Source organism: Scophthalmus maximus, chromosome 5 (genome assembly GCF_022379125.1).
Source record: "Scophthalmus maximus strain ysfricsl-2021 chromosome 5, ASM2237912v1, whole genome shotgun sequence".
NCBI lineage: Eukaryota > Metazoa > Chordata > Actinopteri > Pleuronectiformes > Scophthalmidae > Scophthalmus > Scophthalmus maximus.
Genome location: NC_061519.1, coordinates 5691148 through 5718919, shown reverse-complemented (window position 1 = coordinate 5718919; position 27772 = coordinate 5691148). Strand labels below are relative to the sequence as shown.

The 27772-nt window shown below is 44.0% G+C and overlaps 1 protein-coding gene across 1 annotated transcript in view; it reads left to right on the top strand.

Moving 5' to 3' along the window:
• Positions 1-12584, top strand: part of LOC118311254 (junctophilin-1) — a 33460-nt gene extending 20876 nt beyond the window's left edge. The window contains exons 3-7 of the mRNA XM_035634959.2: positions 4132-4250; positions 5297-5575; positions 7469-7899; positions 11043-11139; positions 11868-12584. Of these exons, the coding sequence (XP_035490852.1) occupies positions 4132-4250; positions 5297-5575; positions 7469-7899; positions 11043-11123 (910 nt within the window). The 3' untranslated portion in view covers positions 11124-11139; positions 11868-12584. The remainder of the gene's footprint in view (positions 1-4131; positions 4251-5296; positions 5576-7468; positions 7900-11042; positions 11140-11867) is intronic.
• The last annotated feature ends 15188 nt before the right edge of the window (positions 12585-27772 follow it).

Below are 27772 nucleotides of genomic sequence, written 5' to 3'. Positions count from 1 at the left end.
ACACACATCTTTAATATATATATGTATATTAGGCATGGGACGGTCTGGACCCAGCAGGAAAAGTCCAACACCGGCTGCTCCGGAGAGCAGGGTTAGCCGACTCACCGCAGCTGTGCTATTCATGCACCTAGCACTTCTCCGCTGATCCGGTGTGGTGCCAAAAAGTGATCGTCTGCCAGATTTCTGTCCCTTTTGGTGTATTGATTATACTGTGTTTTTGTATGGCCCATTTCAAGGTATTTCAACAGGTGAAAAACTGCATGGGGTATAATCTAGGATAATCGCAATCTCATCTTCAATAATTGCCATCATTTCTTTATTTTATACATAACCTATTCCCATAAATCATGTTAATTGTACAGTGCAGTAATATTAGACATACAAACGCATACAGACCTTAAAAACAATAGGATCCTATTTCCTGTGAACTAACCCCTAACCCTGATTACGCTTTAAACGGCAAACACTTTTGTGATTATTCGGTTACAAGAAACGTTTAAGTTTCATAAAGACATATCTTTGATATTACTACGGACATAAAGTTGTGTATATGTGCCTGTTATGAGAGTTTGATCCAGATCAAATCAGTTTCTGGCGGACGATCACTTTCTGGCACCACACCGGCTCTGCTCCGCATCTCGTCTCTCTCCTCCAGCTGAGAGGCAGAACCACGCTCACCTCCACTAGTGTTCACAGATAGCCTCACTAAGGAACCAAAAAGTGCAGTGGAATCCTCCAGAAGTCACATTCCCCCATTCTCACACATTCACACAGCGCTGCTCTTCACCTCGCACTTTTCTTCTATCATTCATACACATTCATACACTGCCGGAAGAATCTCCACAGGCAATTTAGGGTAAAGTGTCATGCCCAAACGTGTGTGGATATATATATCTATATATATAATAAAAATGAAAGTGGAAGAGCATGTGTTTATGTCCTGGGCCATATTTGAGGGCCGCCCACTCAGCTGACGTCCTCTGACATGCTACAGTTTTCATAATGAGCCAAAGTATTTTTACACTTCTCAGTGCTCAAAGGTTGATTTATCTGTGGCCACAATATTAACACTGACCCACGCATAATAATTGCTTCAAATTGTATACTCAGGCTGAGTACAAAAAACACAATTTGGTCTTTGCAAACTGAAATGATGTATATTTACATACAGAGTGGGTAAGTCGAGTAAAGTCCTATTAATACATGTAGCACATTAAAAACAATAGGGGTCCTTGAGGACAGAGTCCTCTTGCACCTTGCAGGCCTGTGCTCACACTCTCTCTCCCCCTTTCACACTTGTCTCTCTTGTGAAAAAAAACCCAGTGCTGTCCACTTGTGATCAGATCAGCAGAGACAGAGGTTAACACCAGGTCTGAAAAGATTACAGTTTTCACTCTCGTAGCTGCGTTCTTGCACTGCAGCACTGTAACACTATCAGGCTTAGACCACAGTGGAGTTCAGTGAAGAACTCTTGGCTTTCCTTTTTGGAGGTGTTCAGGACCTCAGCATCCTCCATCTGGAAGCAGAGCTGGAACCCTCTACTGCATGTGAGGCTTGACTGCTGTGCGCCAGCTCTCATCTCTCCCACAGCTGCACAGTCAGAGGACTGAGCTCTTAGCTGAGGTGTTAGAATGAAAATGTAAAAGTAAAAAATCATGCCTGTGGCATCAGGTGTTTTATGCTCTGCCCTGAGGGAAGAGGGAAAGAGGCAGAGTGAAACCATTGGATTGCATAATCCTGGCAAGCCAACAGTCAGTCCAGTCAGGTGAGATCACACACTGTACCACCTGGGGTCAGTCGGGTCAGATCCCACACTGTACCAGTCAGGTCAGATCACACACTGTACCACCTGGGGTCAGTCGGGTCAGATAACACACTGTACCAGTCAGGTCAGATCACACACTGTACCAGCCGGGGTCAGTCGGGTCAGATAACACACTGTACCAGTCAGGTCAGATCACACACTGTACCACCTGGGGTCAGTCGGGTCAGATAACACACTGTACCAGTCAGGTCAGATCACACACTGTACTAGCCGGGGTCAGTCGGGTCAGATAACAAACTGTACCAGTCAGGTCAGATCACACACTGTACCAGCCGGGGTCAGTCGGGTCAGATCACACACTGTACCACCTGGGGTCAGTCAGGTCAGATCACACACTGTACTAGCCGGGGTCAGTCGGGTCAGATCACACACGGTACCACCTGGGGTCAGTCGTGTCAGATCACACACTGTACCACCTGGGGTCAGTCGGGTCAGATCACACACTGTACCAGTCAGGTCAGATCACACACTGTACCACCTGGGGTCAGTCGGGTCAGATAACACACTGTACCAGTCAGGTCAGATCACACACTGTACAAGCCGGGGTCAGTCGGGTCAGATAACAAACTGTACCAGTCAGGTCAGATCACACACTGTACCAGCCGGGGTCAGTCGGGTCAGATCACACACTGTACCACCTGGGGTCAGTCAGGTCAGATCACACACTGTACTAGCCGGGGTCAGTCGGGTCAGATCACACACGTACCACCTGGGGTCAGTCGGGTCAGATCACACACTGTACCACCTGGGGTCAGTCGTGTCAGATCACACACGGTACCACCTGGGGTCAGTCGGGTCAGATAACACACTGTACCACCTGGGGTCAGTCGTGTCAGATCACACACGGTACCACCTGGGGTCAGTCGGGTCAGATAACACACTGTACCAGTCAGGTCAGATCACACACTGTACCAGCCGGGGTCAGTCGGGTCAGATAACAAACTGTACCAGTCAGGTCAGATCACACACTGTACCAGCCGGGGTCAGTCGGGTCAGATCACACACTGTACCACCTGGGGTCAGTCAGGTCAGATCACACACTGTACTAGCCGGGGTCAGTCGGGTCAGATCACACACGTACCACCTGGGGTCAGTCGGGTCAGATCACACACTGTACCACCTGGGGTCAGTCGTGTCAGATCACACACGGTACCACCTGGGGTCAGTCGGGTCAGATCACACACTGTACCAGTCAGGTCAGATCACACACGTACCACCTGGGGTCAGTCGGGTCAGATAACACACTGTACCAGTCAGGTCAGATCACACACTGTACCAGCCGGGGTCAGTCGTGTCAGATCACACACTGTACCAGCCGGGGTCAGTCGTGTCAGATCACACACTGTACCACCTGGGGTCAGTCGGGTCAGATCACACACTGTACCAGCCGGGGTCAGTCGTGTCAGATCACACACTGTACCACCTGGGGTCAGTCGTGTCAGATCACACACTGTACCACCTGGGGTCAGTTGGGTCAGATCACACACTGTACCAGTCAGGTCAGATCACACACTGTACCAGCCGGGGTCAGTCGTGTCAGATCACACACTGTACCAGCCGGGGTCAGTCGTGTCAGATCACACACTGTACCACCTGGGGTCAGTCGGGTCAGATCACACACTGTACCAGTCAGGTCAGATCACACACTGTACCAGCCGGGGTCAGTCGTGTCAGATCACACACTGTACCACCTGGGGTCAGTCGTGTCAGATCACACACTGTACCACCTGGGGTCAGTTGGGTCAGATCACACACTGTACCAGCCGGGGTCAGTCGGGTCAGATCACACACGTACCACCTGGGGTCAGTCGTGTCAGATCACACACTGTACCACCTGGGGTCAGTCGGGTCAGATCACACACTGTACCAGTCAGGTCAGATCACACACTGTACCAGCCGGGGTCAGTCGGGTCAGATCAGGGCTGAGGGGTGCAGGTCGTGGCAGCATCACATTGCACCGTTCTGATATCCTCCTCAATACACTTTTGTACCAAAATAAGAAAATGAACCACAGTCTGTTTCATGATGATGTTTTATTTTTTATAGTTTAGGTGGAAATGCTTAATATGCAGAATATATTAAATGTTACTATATGGTGTTTCTTTTTTATAAGGATACACTTTATTCATTTTTTTGTTTTACTATTCTGTAAAACATTTTGAAATATTTTTTACATCTTGTGCTTGAGAATAGAATAGAATAGAATGTCATTAGTCCATGGTCAGTGGTGTCAAAGGGACCTTGGTACTTACTTGATCAATGCTAAATTCACCGAGTGTGTGTGTGTGTGTGTTATATTTCTGCAGAACGTCCCATGCTCGGACCAAAGCCGAGGCTGCGGACCAGGCTGCTCAGTCAGCCAGTCAAGATTCAGATATCGCCAGAGCCGTGGCCAGAGAGCTCTCCCCGAGCTTCCACCAGCCAGGTACTGGAAATCACACTCTCAGATCTTTATTACATCTTCATTACATGCTATGCAAGTGAAAAAAATTAAATAAAATTCGCAAAACATTTTGGCGAAATTTAGGTTATCTGTGTGTGTGTGTGTGCCATGCGAGTGTCATCCTCGATATGAGCCTTTCACAGACATATTGCTATGTTGATATGCACAGATGTGAAAACATTTATTTTACATAATAGACAATGCAGTATAGATGTACATTCATGGTTACATTTTAGGTTGAAAATAGGATGTGTACTTTTATTTCTTCTCTTTTTAGTTATAGTTATTTATAATAAAGTTCATGTTTACGCTGTAAAGGGAACTGTTGGGCCTTGGTAGAGGTATGAGCTCTACTGAGATAGACAGTAGCATACAGTATGTGTCAGGAGTAATATTCCAAACTCACGTGGAAGAGAAAATGCAGGTGAACTGTGAAATGTTCACCCAATTCCCTAAAAATTTGCAATGCAATTTACAGACATACTGACCAGTCCAGTTCTGGGACTACTGTACTTCAGGCAGCTGTGTGCCTCTTTGCACTGAGGGATTATAAACAGCATCTCAGGTGTGATCACGAGAGATCCAAGTCAACCAGACTCTAAATAAAATGTTTAATCTGTTTAAACAGTTGTGTATCTGATCGTCTGTCTTCACGGTTTACTGGACCATCTGACTTTGTTGTAACAATGTTACCTTGTTCCCACTGACGAGTCAAATTTCTGGTGACCATGACGAGCAGTCTTTCAAGAGACTTGGGGGGTTCCAAGCTATATGGTCCTACGTCAAACCAAAGCAAACCTCGATCTGAAGGTGTTCTTAAAGAATTGTTGTTGCTGTGGACTTATCAGCCCTTCTCGGGGGACCCCCTCTCAGCTTGGGTCCCAGGCAGTTGCCTACTCTGCTCACCCTGTTGTGACACCCCTGGTCATGATGGACAGAACCACAAAAGACAGAATTTTTCTTAAATGCTGGGCTTATATACTGTCAGACATAACTTGCTTGAGTCACATTCCTCTCCTTCATTTAAGGCCCTGACTACATACGTCAGAAGTACAATGAGCCAGTGGAGGTGAAGGAGGTTCCTGTGGAGGAGAAGAAGGAAAAATCTCCATCAGGGAGCCCTCATTTCTACCGGAAAGGAACAACACCCAACCATTCTCCATCTCAGAGCCCAGGTCCCAGTCCTGCTCCTTCACCCACTGCTGTTAAGAAGAGCTTTTTCAGCAGTAAAACTCCAGCCACCCTTTTTCCTGCCAAGCCTGCTGGGAAAGAGAACCAAACCCCAGCAGCAGAGTCTTTGACTGCAGGTAAGCAACTTGTGACACTGTAACAATACAGGATTCATGTTAGGTATCCAGGCCTTGAGCTGCTCCTGCACAGTGAGTAGGCTAGCATCAGAGCCTGTGGAGGAAGTGAGGAAGTAAAAGATGTAGTAAATAAATGTTTGGCAGCAGCAATAATTGTAGCTGAAACCTGGTCAATACATAAAAATGGACGTAGTCACCGTGTCCGTAAAGTGAAGCCAATGTGTTCTCTGGAATGACCAGCAGAGGGCGGCTCCTCTGGCTGCAAGAAGAAGTCTGTTTCTATAGAAGTCTATGAGAAGATGAGTCTTCTTCTCACTGGATTTATGACATCAGTAAACATTTTCCTGAGGATTTAATGGTTCAATCTCTAGTTTCAAGTCTTCATTAATACAGCATGATGCTCATTTTGATCTGGTCCCACTCCAAAGCACAGTATGCATTGGAGTGTGGATACAGTGTGACTGACAGCCAGTACCGTCCAATAGGTGGGGTGGGCACAGAGTGGACGAGCTCTCCCATCTCACCCCCATGTCTGTTTCCAAAAAAAAACAAGATGACGCTGGCCACAATGCTAAACTCCAGACTTCATAACAACAGTTTGCAAAACCAGTGGGTGACGTCCAGGTGGGTCAGCACTTGTAAATAACACTGCCACGCTGTATCCACACAGGAGGGGTTGTGGATTGGCCCCCCGAGAACTTACAAGTTGTTGCTGTGTGCAGGGCAGTGCTGCGGCTGAAGGACAATGACGGAGGACCAAAGAAGCCACTGATGGGTTGCTATCACTGCGCTGCCAGAGACAGGCCTTGTCCAATCGTGAAAACATATCTGATCCTGTTTTAGTTTGAAAACTTTTTAGTCTGGATGGATTGAAACTTTCCAAAAAGATACTTCTGGAAACAATGACACCCACATTTGCTTCTTAATTGGTTTCTATCAGTCATGTCTAAACAGCATAGAGATCTGCTTCCCGGTCACGTGATATGCGTTCTCAGGTGTGTTAGACTGTATATAAGGATGGAAGACGTGTCTCCACTTCCTCCCGTCATTTGAAGCCAGAGTCTGCACAGTAGTGATCTTGGAGTGGCGCTGCCGTATTGACCTCCCACCAATACAAACGCTCGACCAATTGCAAGTCAGTCTTAACTGTCAATCGTGCCATTTCAGAGCGTTTTTTTTATAGCCTCAAATAACTAATTATAACCAAACTTGTCAGAAAGATGAATACTTGGACATATACAGTACCAGTATCATAACAACTATCTAAAATGAAGAAAAACATATTTGGGTTGAATGTATCTAACATGTACTTTGACTTGAAGTTTGGTACATGTCCCATCTGCTAACATGGAGGCGACATGAGCTATACTGCGGCCAGCCACCAGGGGGCAATCAAGATGATTTGGTTTCACTTTTCGGAGCTATGGTCCATTTTTGTATACAGTGTATGGTATGGATGGAGATTATTTCTGATACAGAGCTAAAACACATGTCTGGCAAAGAGTAGCATGAGTTTTTAGTAACAACATGGGAGCAGCAGCAGTTATTTCACCTGCTCACATGCAAAGCGACAGCAGTGTTCGCAGCAACATGATGAGTAACAACAGTGATCGTTGAAGCAGCGGTGATCAGAAGCAGCACCATGGTGAATCCTGGCAACGACTCAACATTTTCTGTATGATAACAATTTGATCCAAAACACCTTATACTTTAAGCCATTCACACACACAACATGCTGGGTCTGACAGGGGCAACTTGGAGCTCAACATATCCCCCTAGGGCAATTTGCGGACAGATCAATGGACAACTGGTTTCCTCTTCTGAGCCAACCAATACATGTCTGGTTCTCTGACAAACTATCTCTCTTCTCTTTTCTTTTGTTCGACTTCACAGGCATAACAAAGGCAGCATCAAAACTTTCTCTCAGACAGGAAGTGAGGCAACATGAGGCTCCTCCATTGGTCAAACCAGCTGTCACCACAGCCACCAGCCTTTACCCCAGCAATGGGCAGATTCACTCCCAGTACCACGGTTACTATGTCAAGGCTGATGTAAAGAGTCCGCCTCCCGATGAGCCACTTGGTGTAGAGGACGACTTTCACCCATCCAGCCTGGCAAGGTTGCCGCCACCTGCCAAACCGATACTGATGCCAGCACTGAAATCCCTGCCAGCCCAGAGTCCTTCACCAACACCCCCTAAAGAGAGCACCAAGGCACCGGAGCCCCCCAAGCCAAAAAGATCAGAATCAACCAAACCAAAGAGCCTCGCAGAAACCAAGAAAGCCAGCATGGAAATAGCTCCTGAAGTCGTAGAGGAGGAGTCGGTGAGTGGAGTCGAATCACCATAATGTTTGTTTTTGATTCCAACTTTCTGTTTTTTACATCAATCCCCAGCAGGAATGAAACCAATCACCAATAGAACGTCAATACTCTGTGCCCCCAGTGGCGCATGATTGTTGAACAGCTTCAGTATTATCAGGGTGTTGAGATTTTTTTGTGGTATAAATAAGAAGGCACTCATGTTGTTGTAGGACTGAGTGATGTGAGGATAAAATGTAATTGCCAATAGCCAATATTGTAACTTTGATTTAAACAGAGGTTATTTTCTACAAACTAAATACCATATTTGTATTGGAGGTTTATACAAAGAGAAAAAACAAGTTATCTCGTCCTGTAAGTGATGCAGTTGCTCGTTATCTCCAGGATTCTCTGTAGTCTGTAGCGCAGGCGCGCACAGAGTTGCTGGCTGGACATGTCAGTTGTTAATCGTCGTCATACGAGCTGTTTTCAGATAATCTACCTGAAATTCGCACTGGTGCCGTGGCAAAGCGCACAGCCGGTGTAGTGAAGGCCAGGTTGATGAGCCCTAACACAGCTGGTGGAAAACTGCCCAACATGCCAGAGAAGAGAAAATATTGCAACGAACGGAGGTGCACTGATCCAGCACCAGCAGAAAACATGCCTCTGCAACATCGCCGGTCATGTCACATATTTTTTCATCCACAAAAGTGACGGAGACTTCCCTTGACCTCATTGCAGTCATCGACCGCCTTGCTGTGGCGAGTGTTTGGTTTTTTAATATTGATGCATTTAATCATTTGATCTAAATTTCAGTGACGGTGCGACTAACGCTTCGGGCACACTACACGATTTGTTGTAAGTTGTAAGATCGCTGTACATAATGCACAACGCGCGGTCTTGTAATCGCAGGCTTTCAGTCGTTGTGCTGTTCACACTACGTGACTCACCTGTGACGGGTTCACACACTACGCGATCCTTCACCAGGAGAAATGTCTCCAATGGACGTTTGTCACGAAAACACACGTGAGAAGTGACACAGGAAAATATGCGATACACACTAGACAGGAAGTGTTTGTCACTTTCACGATGGACGTCAAAAAGAAACTGTTCAATATATTGCAGGATACTCTGATGTTGACAGGTCAGAAACAGGAAGTAGTTTGAGCGGACGCTCTGTGTTGTGCGAACGGAGAGAAATAACCTCGAAATGGCTTTCATCATCTGTATCAGTGAAAACACAAAACACGACAGACCAAGTCCTGCAGATAGTCTGTGTGTGAGATGATTTTTTTCAGAAACACGGAAAGGGGAGAGAATATGGCTGTGCAACAGTTCCTCCCCCGGGTTTTGCGATCACATCACAGCTCACTGCAGGCGGTGGCGCTCCCAGACATTTTTCACAGGGGGTCAGATGGGACGACCGAAAACCTCAGGGTGGCTCACCAAAAGCCATTAGTGAATTTCATGAATTCTATTATGCCGTTGTAATTTATTTTGGAGTTTTGGATTTGAGGTTTGGAGAGTTAGATTTTATGTAAGTCTGTTTTTTGTTACCTTAGTTATTGAATACTCTTTTTTCCCTTCTTACCTTCATCTGAATCCTGCTCCTTCAAACCTGTGACAATTTTACTATTTAACTATTATAAAAAATGTACTTTACTAATTTAAATGAATAGTACCTAGTGTAAAATATCAGATTGAAGCATTTTGCCACCATATAGCATATTATGCATTTGCTACTGCAACTCTCCAAGGGGGGGCCACTGGGGGTGCCAGTGATTTCATTGGGGGGGGGGGGCACTGACTGCAGGTGATGGGTTCCCCAACTTGTCCAGATATTTATCCTGCTTGATATCTGAAAAATGTTGGCGAGGCCTCGGCAAGTCACTTTGATCGTGTCGTTGGTAGTTCACACGTAGCGATCGAGTGCCGATTTGCGTTCCCCCAATTTCACGCTGATTTTCTTCCGATTTCCTGCAAGCTAATTTATTTGTCGAACCACATATTAACACATCCAGTTATTTCTCTCTGTCCAAAACACACACAGAGCATTTGCTCAAACTACTTCCTGTTTCTGACCTGTCAACATCAGAGTATCCTGCAAAATATTGAACACTTTCTTTTTGACGTCCATCGTGAAAGTAACTAGCACTATCACATACTTTGGAGACATTTCTCCTGGTGAAGGTTCGTGTAGTGTGTGACCCCGTCACAGATGAGTCACATAGTGTGAACGACTGACAGCACGCCGTGTAGTGTGAACGGTACAGAGTCACTAAACTCCTGCTGATGCTAGTAAGGATCCCTAAAAGCAAGACTTCGATCTGATTCTGAGACTATGAATATTCATGATATGCAAATGAAATAGGCCCCGCCCACCACAGCTGCTCGCGCTAGGTTGACCGCTGGGAGAATGTGCGCAACAAGATAAAGAACTTTCACCAACTGCTAATGCTAGCGCTAACTCTCTGCTGACACACCTGCCGTCCTCTCATGATGCTAATGCTAACGCTAACTGTCTGCTGACACACCTGTCGTCCTCCTGTGGATGCTAACTGCTAATGCTAATGCTAACTGTCTGCTGACACACCTGCCGTCCTCTCATGATGTGCTGCCTCTGCTGCACAGGAAGTTTCCGGTTTCTTTGCCTACATTTGCATAGTGGACAGCGATTGGTTTTCTGTATTTGTGAAGCTCCAAATCTAGCTTGAACAGGATTCGTTGGAATTTCAAATAGCAGAGAAGTGAAACACAGAAATCTCCTCCTCCAGGAGAGGAATGTGAAAACACCAGATACAAGTCGACTATAGTCAATGTCAGACATGTTAGAGGACAGGAACAGAAGAACAACACTTTGTTGACTGGAGGAGGGGGTCTTTAATAACTTAAAACAATTAACAATAACAAACAGTAACCCCTGTACTTAGTAACCCCCAAATCTTATTATTGTAATTTTCCCCCACTCTTCCTGCAGATCACTTGAAGTTAACTAAAATCTCATCAAACGCTGCCTATGTTTTCTCCATTTATGTTTACATTTTTATGTAAAAAAAATTAAGTTGATTTTCTTCATTCAAGGTTAATCCTAGTGCTAATCTAGTATGTGCCAATATCACAGGACATAAGTCAGAGCACATAAAAGAAAACTCTCCTTGTGTTTCCACAGGGCCCGAACTCCATCCTGGTGGCTCTTGTGATGCTGCTGAATGTAGGTCTAGCAATCATTTTTGTCCACTTCCTCACCTGACCAAACATCGACTCAGGTAAGAACGTCTATGAGCTTAGTCTGGTGTTATACATGTATGGGAAAAATGAACGGAATTGCACAGAAGCCTGTTTGGCTGCTCAGCTTACTAAGCTGGATGAAGAGTAACTGATATGCTTGATAAATATGACGCTATCTCAGGAAATGTTAGTTGGCGTTGCAGTAGTGTGAAGAGCCAGAGAGAGCCTCTAAAGTGAACATGAACTGCGGTGGTGTCCAGGAGCAGCTGCCACACAGTGGAGGAACACTTCCCAGTGGAGGTGCAGGAACAGCCCCACAGACTTAGTTACCGGTATTTGACCTCCTGGCCTTTGATACACTGCCTGGTTACTACTGTAACTAAGACGGTCGGCCAGAAATCCAGACCTTCCACATTCTGTATTTTTGCTTATTGGAAAAGAATAAGACACAGCACCAGACTCAGTTGGTGTAACGAAGGCCAGTCGTTAGGGTTAGTATCTGGCCTCAATGTGAAAATGTACAGTATTATTTATTTTATCATTTTAAAATTCATATCATATGTTTTTATTAGCTCTTTCATCATTATTTCTGAGGTGGAATTCCCCCCAATCCCTCATCTTGACCTAACAGCTAATTAGAGTTGTTTGTTTAGAAGGTGACTAAGATATATATATGTGTATAGTTGCAGTATGGCTGCAAACACAGTGTGTGAATATCACTCATAATACCAGCTGTCCCTAACCCCAAACTTTTCTGGCCACGCAGTGAACTCATCCAAACTAGTCGCGGAGCTGCTAACCCTCCACCAGCCAACGAGGCCTTAAAAAAAGAAGATGACGCCAGTCAGAACGGCAGACACGGGCAGAACGGACGACTGAAAATAGACTAGTGAAGGAGGAGGAGTAGAAGTGGAGCAGAAAAACACATGGAGGAGAGACACGGAGAGAGAGAGAGAGAGAGAGAGAGAGAGAGAGAGAGAGAAAGAGAGGAAAAAGCAGAGAGAGAGAAAGATGAAACTTGTGCCACCAGCCCCCACCCACCCTCACCCCATCCCACCCCGACCCACCCGGCCCCCCGCCCATCCCTCTCTCTGGATGGACTGAATGACTGAGTCCAACCTGATTGGACTGGCGATGATTTGCGACTCCACTCCACAGAGTGTGCAGTGAAAAGCTGAAGCAAGCAGTTGCTGGTTGGAACTGGGCCCCTGAGCCCCAACTGTGGATCCTCTATCAGGGTTAGAAATAACAGGAGGCCTGGGGAGTAAATAAATAAATAAATACATTTTATTTATAGTGCCCTTTTCATCAAAAGATCTCAAAGGGCTAGAGCCACCGTGAGTGAATGTGAGGCCCGGCATCCACACTGCCTACAAATGCCTGTAATGTGTGTGCTTCACTTGTCTCTAGCACCTTCTCCATCCAGCTGTTCAGCAAATATGGAAGTTTTTGAAATGCTGCAATAAAAAGTTTGTGCCTGGTCCAGCTGCCTTAAAGAGAATTTGTTTCCTAAACGATCGTCCAGAAGAACTGAGAGCGCCGTCCCAATGTGATCAGTGCTGGAAGAGTTACTGTTGCTCCTCAGTTCCTGTGATGTTGGCTATATGTCATGTTTTGTTTTCTATTAACAGGACACTCACACTTTGGCGGGGAAACACATTTGCAGGTTGTGGCAGTCAGACACATCACATCCAACAGTTCTGAACCGTCAAGCACTTTACTTCAACTGTTCACCGGGTCGGTCACACCAAGCCTTTAATACTGCGCCAATCACCGCTGCGCCATGTGATGTTTAAGAAAAAGCATTTCCTGCTTCAAGTGAGCATGAAGATGTTTTTGTGACGACTTTTTGTCTCGTGTGTGTGTGTGCGTGTGTGTGCGTGTGTGTGCAGGCTGGTGGCGGACTGGAAATGTTCGCAGATGCACTTTGAGCTGATGGAGGCCAACAGCTGCCTTACTGTTTTACAGAGTGACGTGTTGGTGGGTGAGAAGGGTCCGGGCAGGAATGTGAAGCGCTTGGCTGATTCTCCCTCTGCCGGGTCCCGGGAGAGCGGCTCTATTTCTATCAGTCTGTCTATCGATCTCCCCAGATCTGTTTTTATCTGTTTCTGTGGGTCTGGCCTGACATTTTCTACACCACAGCAGGCCCACACGAGACAATCGTAGGGGTTTTATTACAAAACAATAGGATAAAGTTACAACAAACTCCTACCTTTTTAAAGGGTTTATTGCAATTTTAGAAAATGGTGTTATTCCATAGAGCTTTTCCTAATTACAGTACTGCTTTGCAAGTAAATGTCAGAATAGTTATTTTGGAATAAATTCCTCCTCTAATGGATGAGTTAAAGATTCTCGTTGACACGGTCACTGTTTGTGTCTGCCTTTACTGATACTTAGGGCAGAACCACTGTGTTTTCATTTCTCCTCCCACAGTCCTCATTTCTACTGAGTTTAATTTAACCCTGACTCATGGATCCCGTTTATAACAGTGTGGAGTATGACAGCTGTATATGCCAATCAGGAAGTTTTTTGTAAATGACAAATGAAACAAACTTGTTTGAAGGTGACATATTATACTTGTATTCAGGTTCACACTTTTAATTTGTGTCACCACGTGAAAAGGTTTAAATGCTGTGATGTTCAGAAAAGCACCCTCTGTCTGAAACGCCTGGATTTCTTTTAGCCCCGCCTCCCGATGAACCCCAGTCTGCTCTTATTGGTCAACCGATTTCAAAATGTATAGGAAATGTCACGCCCCTTCACCAGAGAAGTGGAGATTCTCAGATTGTAGGCGGGGCTACCCCAAAAGAGTCCAACTGTGACATCACAGTGGGAGAGAAATCTGAACCAATGGTTCAGAGCCAGGCTGTAGGGTTTAGTCAGCTCATAAAAAAAAATACAGGGTGGTCTTTTTTCACAGTTTGTGGGCTGACAGGCTCCGCACATACACACATGTATGTGCACAAGCACTGAAAAGGTGATTTTTGCATAATATGTCCCCTTTCATACATTTAGATTTTTTAAAATCTGTGGTTTTCACGCCTGTGGCTTCAGCTGGAATAAAACGTTTTGAACTGGCGCCACAGAGTACGATCATAATATTTTCAGCCAAGATCTGAAATGTTCATGTGAATACGCATAAAGTTAGTGATCACTGTGAATGGGTTTCAGTAAGAGTACAGTATGCAAACAGTACGAGCCGACAGTGGTGCGGTGTGGTAGTTGTTGCCACTTCTTCCGTATGTGTTTAAAGAATGAGATGCAGCAGGGCTTTACTGATGAAAACGGAGGAATGACCAGACAAACAGGCCTGAAGTTCATTATGGGTTGTATTTTTCTGTTTGCTGAAGGGCTTCTGTTACCTCAAAGCTACAGTGTGTGACATTTAGAAGAAATTGAATATATTGTCCATAACTGTGTTCATATATCACCTGCAACAAAGAACCAATATTTTTTCGAAAACTTTGAATGAGTTAATTATGGTTACACAGGTGGACCCGACTTCCGCGTGTGCTGCCGTGTTTGAATACGGTTGCCCAAAACAGACAAACACTCCCGTCTACGCGTTGAATTTTCAGCGTGTCTGTCACTGTGTGTTTTTGCAGCCTAACGAGTTCACCAGAGTTCGGGGGGTTGCTCAGTTTGCAACTTCACCACCATATGGCAAATATTACACACTGTAGCTTTAACCATTGTTGTTTGAAGGCCACTACATGGTCTGACTGTCTGACCGTTCTGGGAAAGGTGGAACTGTTCCAAACTGTGTTGTTGTTGTCTGTAGACTGTATTTTTGCCATTTATTTGACCGTTGCTAAATAATAGAGGCCATCAAAGGACTATTTTGCCTTCACGGAATATATGCTAGAAAACATCGTCACCCAGAATTTATTTATTATTTATTTATTTATTTATTCATATTTGAATGTGGAAATAATTGGTTTGCAGATTAAGCTGAGTAATGATTGAACAATATGTCTAAATCCTCTTTTTGATGTATAGTAACGATTCGCTCAACTTGACAGCAGGATGCCTATACTGTGTGGCCTCATGGTTCATTTTTCCATTATTTTTACAATACTCTGAAACATACGGTTTTTATTTTATGGGATTGTCATTTACAAATAATTTCCATGAAGCTGTAATATTTATTTATGAATCACAGATATAACACAAAAAAAATACAGCTATAGATATTTTTTCCCTAGTGATTCAATAACATACAATGTACAGTCAGGTATACGACATTTTGAGATTTCCTTTTCAACCGCTTGTATTGATTGATTGATTGTAGAGTAATGAGATTTTTTATTGACCACATTTAGAGAAGAAATTTGTCCATGGGTTGGAGGATGTGGATCTCTTTGCTCTGTTGGATGTGGAATACGACTGGGATTCTGAGTGGGTGCAGAACGTGGATTGTTCAGTGCTGCTGCTTCCTCATCACTCAACACCTACATTGCCAGAGTCTGTTGGAAAAGGACAGCAGCCGTAGATTCATTATTCATTTAACTTTGAATGCCTTGAAAGTATGATTTTAAAGTGCTTTTGATCATGGGTCAAAGCTCATAAAAAAAAAAACACTGTAGAAGCAGTGTGAGATTTGTTTTCAGTTATTATCTGACGACTTCTCCGGGGCCTTGAGGCCAACAGTGTTGGTAAGATCAGCGATTTCAGTTTCTCAGATGTTCTGAATGTGTTCAAAGCTGTTGGTGCGTGAGTGCTGGTTTAAAAGATGAACTGGCCCTTAAAAATAATCACCACTAACAAACATGATGTCATTCATGTGTCAAATATGTTTCTGTATGTGGATGAAAGGTTTAGGTAGGAACACTCTTAATGACGTTTACAGTCGGAAAAGGAAAAGCGTTGTCTTAAACATGTTTCCAGCCTGATGGCTGGATTTAGTGTAACTTATTGTTGTTATGATGTGATTGTGGTGCCTAGTTTAGCATGCGGGTATTGGCCGGTTTTGTTTAGTTACTTTGAATGTCAGAGTAAAATGTTGCATAAAGTGTATGTATACAATCCCATCAGTTGTAAGTAACAGTTTAGAATTGATTGCAGAAGTTCGAGCAAAGGTCAGTGGGTGAAACTTTTAGTTTTCCTTCATTCGCTTTCAGCTGTGTGTGTGTGTGTGTGTGTGTGTGTGTGTGTGTGTGTGTGTGCACAGCTGCGGGTAAGAAGAGACACCAGCAGCAGACAGAAAGCAAACTGATCAAACGGTTGTTGGAGATGCACACTAAGACAGGATTACTCAAAGGAGTTCTGGTTGTGGTCAGGATCCAGAGCGCGAACATCCCTCATCAGCCAGACCAGCATGCAAAGCGCTGTCGGTATATACATTCTTCTGTTTTATCTAACATTTGCGGGACAAATCCTGTGGGCTTTTGGAAACTGAACCCAATACTTTTGCTGCAAAATAATGAAAAGTGAAAATGAAAAGTTTCCGGACTCAAACGCTGGTCTTCCTGGTTAAAGGGGCAGGAAGCGGTTGTAAAGCAAAACACGTGTAGTAAAAAACAGAGAAGATTTCCTCACCGTCCGCTAGCTGGTGGTTCTGTGTGCGCACCGATAAGAATCCGGGTTTTCGGCTCAGCCCAGGCTCTGTAAATCGAAGAGAAAACAAATGGTGCGGGCCGCACCACACAACACTGTGTGCCGTTTGTAAACGCCCGTCAACTGGTTAACACAAGGCGCTGCAATGCCGCGGTTTTGGCCGTGGTTTTTTGCGCGTCGGCCTCCCACACGCGGCCGGAGCAGGCAAATCACCGCAACAACAAAGAGAGTAACAAGCTCTCTCCGAAATCGCTTACCGCCCCTTTAATGTCCTGTGTTCAAGCCATTCACTTACCACATTTTGCTCCATGCATGTACTTTGTCAGTATTTATACAAACCTAAGCAAGTAGTGTTTTTGTGCAACACACTAGAGGTCATCACGGGGTCCAAAAGGGAAGTCCCGAAACCCCAAATGACCCGGAAATGTACTACCAAGCCACCAACCCGCCTTTTATTTGAAAACCAGCACCCAGACCAAGGCAGAACTGAATGGATCCACTCGGCTATTACACACGATGTAGAAACAGACCCAGGACCTGAGCCCTATCCCTAGGCCACAGAAAAGTATAGCAATAGAACGGGAACCGACCCGTATCCGACTGACTGTATAATATGTGGAACCGGATGCGGTTTGGTTCACGGCCAGACCTGCGAGGACCCCTAACACAGACGGTCAGGGTGACAGCAGGGAGATTTGGCCGACCACTGACAGCAGCATGGAGCGGGCAGGGCTGACCACCTTCGACACGCTGCGGTGAGACCCTCGGCTCCTCCGCTGAACAAGGACTCTGGTGTCGGTGGCAGCTACAGTCCTACGGTTTCATCATTGCCAGCACGCCTGTTCATTGTTGAGCTCTGCACATAGTGCAGTTATCGGTTGGCCGGTGTGTTGTGTTCACTGCCACTGTGGAGAATGAAATGCTGTTTATGTGCAATGTATTTCAGTGCTCACCGGGCTTGCTAATGCTAGCACTGTCAGCAGCTCTGTGTGAGCGGTCAGCCAGGGATTTGCATTATACTTGACGCAGCAGCTGACCACAGTCTGTCTTATAAAAAATGAATTTTGATGGCAAGAAGACTTATATTAGGGTCTTAAATGTCACGTTACACCTGACACATTATACACAGACATTTAGTATTGAATTTTTTTGCAAATCTGTATTTCCTGACACGTCATAAATCTAAGTTTGGCGAGAGCATCCTTTCCCCCAAACTCACAGCTTTTCATCAAAGATTGTTTCCATGTTAATATTGAAATGAAATGCCAAGGAAATAGTCAATAAATAGCACAAATCGCACATGGATTTAAGGGAACTAAATAATAAAGAAATATACTGTGTTTAGTTTTTTTTTTAAAGGAATTACTGTACAAGAAAGCAACAGAGCTTTGAGATAAGACGCCGGCCTCGTTCACAGAGATGGCGTCTGAGAGCAAACCTTTGGTCGCCAATGTGTTGGAATCTTTTTTCATTTGAATAAGTGTTCGGTGCAGTAAAAGAAGAGCAGCATGGTGTAGTGTTGAATGCGTGACTGTTCTCTGTACTCCCATGTCTGGATTTGTGTTCATTTGCTGGGGAACACATTTTGTGTGTATAGAAAGGAAGCTGAGATGAAGTTTGTGGTGGCAAACGTGGACGCTGCTGCGCTGGGTAGAGGGTTATGGTATTGTAGTAGGTGAGTCAGCGTTACACTATGATATTAAAGCTCATAGTTCACAGGTATAAAAAAAAAAAAAGGCCGAAAAACTTAAGACCCACTCTCTAACAAACCAATGAAAATTCCTCACACGATTTTTAGCCCAGTCACAACAATCAACACCTCTGATTCAAAAAGAGCTTATCATGATCACTTTCATGACGTAGGAATTATGTTCCTGTTGTATTAGACGGCATTTATTTGAGCTAAGTGTACAACTGAGAGAATATACATACGCATTGTCAAAATTATTGGTACCCTTCCACTTAAAAAAGAAAAAAAACAAATAAGATCAGTTATTATTTTTATTATTTCATTTTAAACAGCACAATCAGACTTCTCTCATCAAAACGGGCTGAATGACTCAGTATACAATTGAAGACACTGATGACAATCGAAGACAAGTCTGCTGGATCCTCAGTACAATCCACCAAAATATCACCACTTCTAAGCGGTACCCTCATTTTGTTCGAAGCATTTTAGAACATCTTGTAGAACAAGCAAGAAATTCAGTGAGCGTGAGAGAGAGAAAGACGACTTTTGAATCACCCATTGTACCTGACTAACTGTAGCATGTTACTAGCTTGCTGTCCTGTTTCTAGCTGGCTAAAGTGTAGCCCGGCAAAACGTCTAGAACTACATATTTCTCCAAGATACGCAGATCATTTTTCAATGGACCACTTATTGGAGCTATTTGAATTGTCCCAACCGACAAAAACTGCAGCAATGCTAGTTATGCATACAGAGGATTCAAAACGTCAGTACAGGAGCTCCAGCACAAAAAATGCAGTGTCCAAAAAGTGGAACCCGACAACCAATAATGCGCTTCACTTTGTGCTGTTCAACTCATGTCGGTTGCTTCATGCAAAAAATATGATGCTGATCCCAATGACTTTCCTTGGATGTACAATCCTGTCTCAGTATTAACAGATGTGCATTGTTTGGGTGTCGGATGGTCTTTGAAAAGAACAGGAAGGAATGCGCCGCCTCATTGTAGCAACATGCCCACACCACACACACCCTGTAGTTGTGTGTTTTGGGGGATATTGTGATGAACTTTCACATCCTTTGCTGGAGTGTGGGTGTTAAGTTTTAAGCAGAGGAAATGGAAAAAAAACATCATGCTTAACTCTGGTCTGATCCAAAGAGAGGAAAGTAGGTTGTTACAGAAACAGGTCAATTGAGAAGAATAGAGGAAGAAAGGATGTTAACAGCGGTGGTCTGATATGTCTTTGATGAGGAGTTGTTTGTCAAGAGAACAGGGAGAAGACGTTGTTGTGGGCTGAATTGTCATTGGTAGTAAATGTGAAATTAAACCTGGGTCATTGATTTAATGAGACCAGTAAGCCTGGAGCTGTGATTATGCTTGTTGGTGAAATAGGTGCTGACAGTGATTTGTATGACAAATCAAGGTGGAGCCTTTAATGTTTCTGTATGGAATGAACATTTTTTTTGTCAAATTTGACAATATTTGTACAATATGATGTGCCACCCATGTTTTGCCCCAAAAGAACAATCTGAACAATCTATTATGACTTACATCTGTTAGATTTTTTCACTCTGTATAGGATTTCTACATCACTGTATATTGTGTACGGTTTGAGTGGGCTTTTCTAAAACTGTTCATGACTGTACTTTGCATATTTAGGCTTGAATGCTGAATTCAACAATCATCTTTTCTGTTGCTGGCGATACAGTACACATACTGCTATCAGTTATTTTACATTACAACATTGTATTTTATTTTCTGCTTTGGTTTTATTGGCATTTGTTTCTATGGTGATTAATTAAAAAGTGGGTTTACATTTTACATCTCATGTTTGTGTATCCTTTGTCAACTGCCTTTGGTTTCTACCTCGGAGACTCTTCACAAGAGACAAAGAATTGAGGTCATATGTAACCGCTGTGATCACAGTGTTACAGTAGAGTGCAGTGCAGTCACACAATGACTGGGAAGAACAGAGGGGCATTCCCTGTTGCCCACGTTGATCCGGGCCCCTTGCATGCAGCGTTCTATTCCATTAGAGATGCCCTAACTCTAAAGTGTGAAAGTTGGCTCGGCTCCCCGATGACCAAAATAGTCCTGATGGCTGACAGCTGCTGGCCTGCCTGGAGACTGCAGCACAACACCGAGGGTCTGAGAGAGGTGAAGCCTGGACACAGAAAGTCAACATGATATTGTTCTGATAAAGAACTGTTAACCTTTTCATTTCTGATGTGGCCGGACAGCAGGTCTTATGAACAAAACACAAAATAGCTCTTTTTGGTCTACATGCACTGCCATCTCATGTGACCAGATTCGACGTACTGGTTTGACATGACACTGTAATGGAATTATATTTGAAGTGACTTTTTTCAATTGCATTTTATATATATATATATATATATATATATACACACACACATATGGTGCTCTGATATCCTGCCGACACATACTCAGACATACTTACCGCTCCGCGGCAGTTATAATGTCATTCACTGTTGGACACAAGGCGAGATGTGCAGTTCAGGGGCTATAGATGAAAGGTTCCAAACACACCTCTTAATATATATCAAATGTCTTATATTTTCAATGATGCCACGAGGCTGCACACAAGTAGAAGCTTTTCATTTCTGCCTCAGATTCAAAGATCACAAACACATGCAGCCAGTTCCCAACACCTTCACTAATGAATCAACAGTATTCTGTTCCATAGACCTTATGTTATATGAATGAGTAGAGATAAATGTAAGGAGTCAGAATTTGCCTCTCAACAACTAAATCCATTAATATATAATACTAGGCAACAGAGGAAAGAGAAACAATGTGTCCGTTGTTGTGGTTGAGTGCGAAGGCATCGATGATCTTGTCACTGTCTGAGACCCTTTTTCTCCCTGAATTATCAGCCAGCAGTACCAGGTTTCCGTTTTTCCGAGTCCCCACTGCTGTTCCTCTGGCAGTTTTTTCAAATGGAAGCAGACTAGAAAAAATGCAATCAACGCTTACGGATGTGATGGGAAGTGTTAGAGCTTTGCGAATCAGTCATTAGGGAGAGGAACTACTGGGTGCTGGTGATAGATGGGTCCAGGCAGGTGCACTTGCAGGTCCACTTCCTCCTCATCTCCATCCTCCAGACTTTCTTGGTCCTTGTCATTTAATGCTGCCGTTGCCGATGTGTCAACCTCCCAATCATTGTGATTGTGACCTTTGCCAATACACCAGCTTTTGTCATCTTTTCTGTGTTGTATAGCTGCTGAATTTAAGACACGATTGTGCTTCTGGATGGCGTCTTATTAATTGTGTCAGAGGCAAGGCAAGTCAAGTTTATTTGTATAGCACCATTCGTACAAAAGGTAAATCAGAGTGCTTTACAGAGGCATTGAATTAAATAAAGACAAAGATATTGAAATTTGAATAAAAGCTAAATATTAAGACATTAAAATGCCCTGCAGAAACAAATCCATGACCCCTGAAGTGGTTGGCTCAATTGACCTGAGACATTTGAGGGATATCCCAGACTAGTCTGACCCCCCCCCCCCCATTGGCTGGACTCTGTCCTGTCATGAGAGGATTAGAATTAATTTAGGCCATGTCCTACAGTTTGGGAGGTACGGTATTTCAGTGTAAGAATTGCCAAGGTCAAGTGGCATCGATTTCAGAGTGCCACCAGTATGTGAACAGGAGACAACATCAAACCTCAACCATCTCCTGATGCACACACTCTCTCATATTTCACAGGTCATCACTTCTCTGCTGTGGAAGACCACACACATTAACATTTGCATTAGCTTTCACCAACCAGAGAGAGCAAGTCACCCAGTGTGGCGGGTTAGGGTTAGAATCAAGTGAGGATTCTGATCTCCTCACCTAGGAGCACAGTGCTCCCTTGGTATTACTTCACATAAAACTAGATTCCATTTGGTTCATTTATTAGTTGTTTTGCAATAAGAGTACATCAGAAACCTTCATTTAGGATACAGCGTATATATGGAATTATTTCAGGTTAGACTTGTTACTACAGGATAGTTTAAGCAGTGTAAGATAGTGTTTGGAATATGTAATTATATTTGATCCGATTTTGGCTTGGTTCCTTGTCCACTTACCATATACATGGATGGAATGTGTGTTTCTGCCTTGGTTTATATTTGTATGTGAAAACAATCAGAATGCTTGAATTATTGTACATAGTATTTATTTCTGTTACGGCCTTGGTTCCTCAGGCCTCCTTTATTTTGTGCACTGTCGGTTGAAGCCTGCATTTTTCAGTTAAGGTGAATCCCTCTGATCCTCTCCGCCACCTCTCCACTGGGGACTCCTCCCTTGGATGCGGTTCTGGACCTCCCACCACTATTTCACCTCGGAGGCATCTGCCAACAACCAACCACCACCTTCCTTTCTCCATCACCGGCACTATTTAAGCCACCTGGTCAAGTTGCCAGGGGCAGCTGTGATTTCAATTGAGCAGTTTGCCTCTGTGGCTCCTGGTTGCACAATAGATTGCATGGTAACTAGTGTTTGTTTGTTACTCAATGTAGAAAACCATAACTCGTATGAGACTGGGCATCAGTTTAGTTTAGTATATGTACAAAGTAATACCATATTGATTGTTTTTGATTGCCTAGTTTTATATAATGTTGTGTAGTTCACATACCTGTCCTATTTATGATTTGATACTGTTGAGTCACTGCAGCCACAGGCGTGTCCCTCATCTGACTCTCAGGTAGAGAGTGTGGAAACAACTAGGTAATATGTAGACTTATCACTGCTTGTATGTTAAACCTTTTCTATTTTTGTATTATTCCCCCCCCCCCCCAGTTGGACTCAGGAGAGGACAAGATGTCAGCCATGTCTGATGAATATGTAGAGCATGTAAGTAAACGTCTGTGGTGATGATTAAAATGGGCTAATATGTATAGCAAACTGTCCTGAGCTGATGCTTTTTTTTCACACATCTATTGAAAGAGAATGAACTGTCAAGAACACCACTTTGGTCAGTTAGCAATCAGGAGGAGTCAACTCAACCAGCCCCCCATGGGGCTACTACCCGTCAGAGAAGTCAAATGGTAGCTTTTTTTTGCAAATGAACAGATCATTCATGCTGACGTACATATGAAAAACAATTTTTTCTCTTTGTGTTCTGCTGTGCACAGTGGACCTTACAGTGTGCTCGTAGTGTATAAGTGCATGTTTAAACTGTACCAAAATAAAAAAAACAGGTATTGCTTTACATTCATGTGAACAGACACATCACTTGTTTTACATCAATATATATATTATTTTCTCTTTTACTTTTTGCTTTCCAAAAGCCACTTGTAAGTTTACTTATTCTTATTTAGATACATATTTCTATTTTATTAATTTATTTTTATTTATTTGTCCCTTTCATTATCTTTACCCATATCAAACACAAAACAATCATACATACATCACCCACTCACTATAATGGCTACTGGACCCATATCGAAGGAGGAGATGCAGCATATATGGACCTCAACATTTGCACCACAAAAAGCAAGGAGAAACTCAACAGAAGGAAAAAGTCAACACCCATCCCCAAAACAGCTCCATCCCCTTAAACCTGAAAAGCACCAACCAAAAGACCACAACAGGACCAAACCAGCACCAGAACAACTACAAGACAGCCTGCAGAAAACTAGTCAGCCCAAACCACCACCTACACAACCCTCTAAAGACCGGCGCCAGCACCGCCGCGGGCAGCTAACAATCAAATCCAAAACCATCCAAAACCGTTCCCCCTCAGTGGACAGCTTAATCAAAGAAACCCTCGAGGAACTGGATTCACTACAGCCCAGCACACCACCAGAGAGAGCCACCGCACCACCAAAGAACAGTCACAAACCAAAAGGCACTAAAGGACACACCAGCACCCCCCCTCACCATCCCAACCACCAGCACTAAAGCAGCAACCCCCCAACCTCACACCTCTGCAGAAACACAGGTCCTAGCAACACTACTGGATAAAATTCAACAGCTCTTCACAGAACTCAATAGAAATATCATATCAACTCCACTTGCCCACTTTATTCCACAACTCCAAAACACTATGCGGACTTATGAACACAACCTTGATGCACGGCTCCCCAATGGAAACACCCCCTACCCCTTGTGCAGGGGTGGGGGTTGGCTTCTTCTGTTCTATTTTATTTATTAATTTATTATTATTATTACTATTATTATTATTATTAATAATAATAAATATTTTTTGCTTTAATCCATGTTTGTGCGCGTGTGTCTGTGTGTCTGTATGCATATATATGCATATATATCTTCTTCTTTTTCCTCTTACTGTTTTATATTTTGTATTTCATCTAATTATTTTTTTTACAATACAGTACAAACAGCACTTCATCCATCACCATACTATGTGAAATAATTAAGTGGATTTAAAATACAAACTGCACTTGCCTTTTTGATGTATTTATTCTGATTCTCTGATCAGGGGTAGAGGTAGTGGGACCCTCACTTGGCACATCCAGCGTTATTTCGACTGGATGGATGACATGTTACATTTAAACACTTAGAAAGTTCAACATCCGTCTGATAACATTGATTTTAGAAACCACACACAAACACAGCAGACATTAACTTGCCTGGCTTTTTTGGACCCATACCCTTTTGGGTGTGAATGCAGATTCCAAGGTTTGAAGACTGCAGTCTCTCTCTTTTCACCTCACATGAGGCGACAGCTGGTAAGATTTTTGATGACAGGTTTATTTAGCAAAACAACCCTAACTCCACTTTATACTCCACCTACTTCAACCCTACTCTGAAGTTTCATGTGGTGATGTGTGTGCCCTGGCTGGGAGGCGAACCCGGGTCCTCGGTGTGGGAGACCGAAGCGCTAACTGCGGTGTTGCAGCGCCGCCCGCTGGCGGGTCTCCTAAGCTGTTGATCAATGATGTTAGCAAAGAGCAAACAGAACCAACTTTTGCTTTTCCAGCAAAAAGGGAAACAGAAAAAAGATGGGCTAAAACACTGAATTGAAGACAACCCTGGAGATGAGCAGTGCCCCCCTCCCCGCGTCAAGCAGAACATACGCAAAATGGCTGAAATGAGCGAATGAGTGACAGATCACACAGGCAATGCATGACGGAATCAGCAGCCAATCAGATGAGACTACTTAATTAGCAGCTAGAGAGGAGAGGAGTTCAGTCGGTGAAGATTGGAGAGTTGTCACACGGCCACAGCTCTCAGGTAAGACTTTGATAAGTACTGACATGTCAACCTGGTAGTTTTGGTGAATTTAGAGTGAAATCAAACCACCACTGCAGGTCAAGAGAAGAGGACAGGAGGAGTCAAGTCAGATAAGGGAAGAGGAATGGCACCGTCTGACGTCGTGCACCCACTAACCCTAACGCCTAACCCGCAAAGTAGTTACCGACTATTAAAGTTAGTTCACAAGTACGTGTTACCGACGCGTTAAAAACGACGATAAAGCATTAAATTAGCCTAATATGATAATTTCATTCAATATTTCAAAAGTGGGACCACTATTGTGCTTTTTGGTTCCGTGGTTACCCTGCTCGCTGAAAATAATTCCATCTGTAAATATATTTTCTTACTTCCCTTCACAGACCTGCCCCATGTGCCCCGGGAAGTACTCTGCTTTTTGACTTTAATGAGGACCTGGAGGGGGAGGCAGACATGGTTACCATTGAAGGGGCTCCATTCCAAGAGGATGAGGTGGGGGACACTTGCTGCCCCAACTCCAACTGCCGTCCAGGTCCAGATCCAGATTCAAATCCAGTCCAGTCTGACCTGGATGAGGGAGGAGAAAAGCCATGAAAAAGTTAGTCAGTGAATTAATGAACATGAAATTCATGATTAAAGCAGTTCAATTGTCTTAATGTATAACCCCTGATGGACCGTCACAGTGTGCAGACTCGGGTCCTGCTCCCTGACTCAAGTGGAGGATGCCCGTGTTATGGCCCAACTGGTTTCCGATTTAACTGGTTCCCGTACGTAGCAGCTGCAGATGTTTTCCGGGTCAGTCAGCAGATTCGTCACTCATTCACAAACATATGGCTGTCAATTTCCATGTCGCATCTCATTTCTCCTTCGGCGAAAATGATCGTATAGGGAAGCACTAATTAACAGGCAACGCAGGCTCATAGTAGTACTTGTTGTCCATCACATATTGATAGATGATGTCATCCTCCGGGGAACAGTTTGATTTGGATTCACCTGAATCAACTGGTTACCCCTCGGCTCTACTCAGGAAGTTCCCGAATTGATCAAGATTGTTTTCCTGACACTGCGGCCACATTTACCACCCCATTACAGCCGCACACGGCCGTACACTGACAGAAATAAATACTTGTAAACTGTAACGATCTAACTCCGACTATATACTGTCAAAACACACATGGTTACTTGCTCACGCTGAGCCACAGGAAGAGGAAAAGAAAAGCAGGACTGAAGGCATGGACTTTACTGTCTCTCTACTTGCTTTTGTGCAACTATATTGGATAGTAAAATACAGACGCACCACTCAGACCACTCAAAAAACAACAAATTCCATGATTTTCATGTCTGCCTTATTGTCCACCCAGCCGCTAAATGGTCGTTCTAACTTTCAATACATTGAATGATCCGACACTGAAACAAAAACAATCCCTCATCTCGTCTAAACCACTGACGTCAACTCCGGGAGGAGAAGAGGGTGAAAGGTAATTTTCTGCTTCATGTGGGTGAAAGCTGTTTATATTCTCTAACTGTGTAACCTACAGAACTGTTGGGAAGCTTTTGTGTGTGTGTGTGTGTGTGTGAGAGAAAGTGTGAGAGAGAGAATGCCCGGTGTGCATGGCTAGAGGCTTGTAGTAGCAGTTGATGTTGCAGTCTGTGTCCAATAATAAATGACTCAACGCCGGGCATGAGGGGCAGGTCCTGAGGGACAGGTCCCGGAGCGATGCAGAGCTTCGGCCCTAGAGAAACCGGGCCGAAGCCCGGACTACGGTCCGGACGAAGGACAGGAAATTAAATGAAAAATACTGTTCAGTGTAAGGTAATATGAACATTTCACTAAGTTGACCTCCTTCATCTTATACCAGGTACAGAAAGTTGTACATGAAGAAGTCCAGGACCTGGAGGTTGTCTGCCACGGACCAGAGCACTGAGACCAGACGATCCCCGTCAACAGCCAGAGAACCAGGTCAGCAGAGGACCAGGTGAGTCGGCTTATGATACTGTAGGTTGAGCACGAAGTGGTAACATACTTCTGTACAAAAGCTACTTTAAAATCCATATGGCAATGTTGTAAAACATTCCAAAGTGTAAACATTTATGCCTGGTGGGTGGTTTTATTTTATTTTTTTGATTCTGAACCTCAGAACTATTTATCTAAACAAAGTCTTAACACAAATATATATGAAAGAGTGGCTGGTCCACCAACAAATCAATAACACTTGGCTCCCACAAA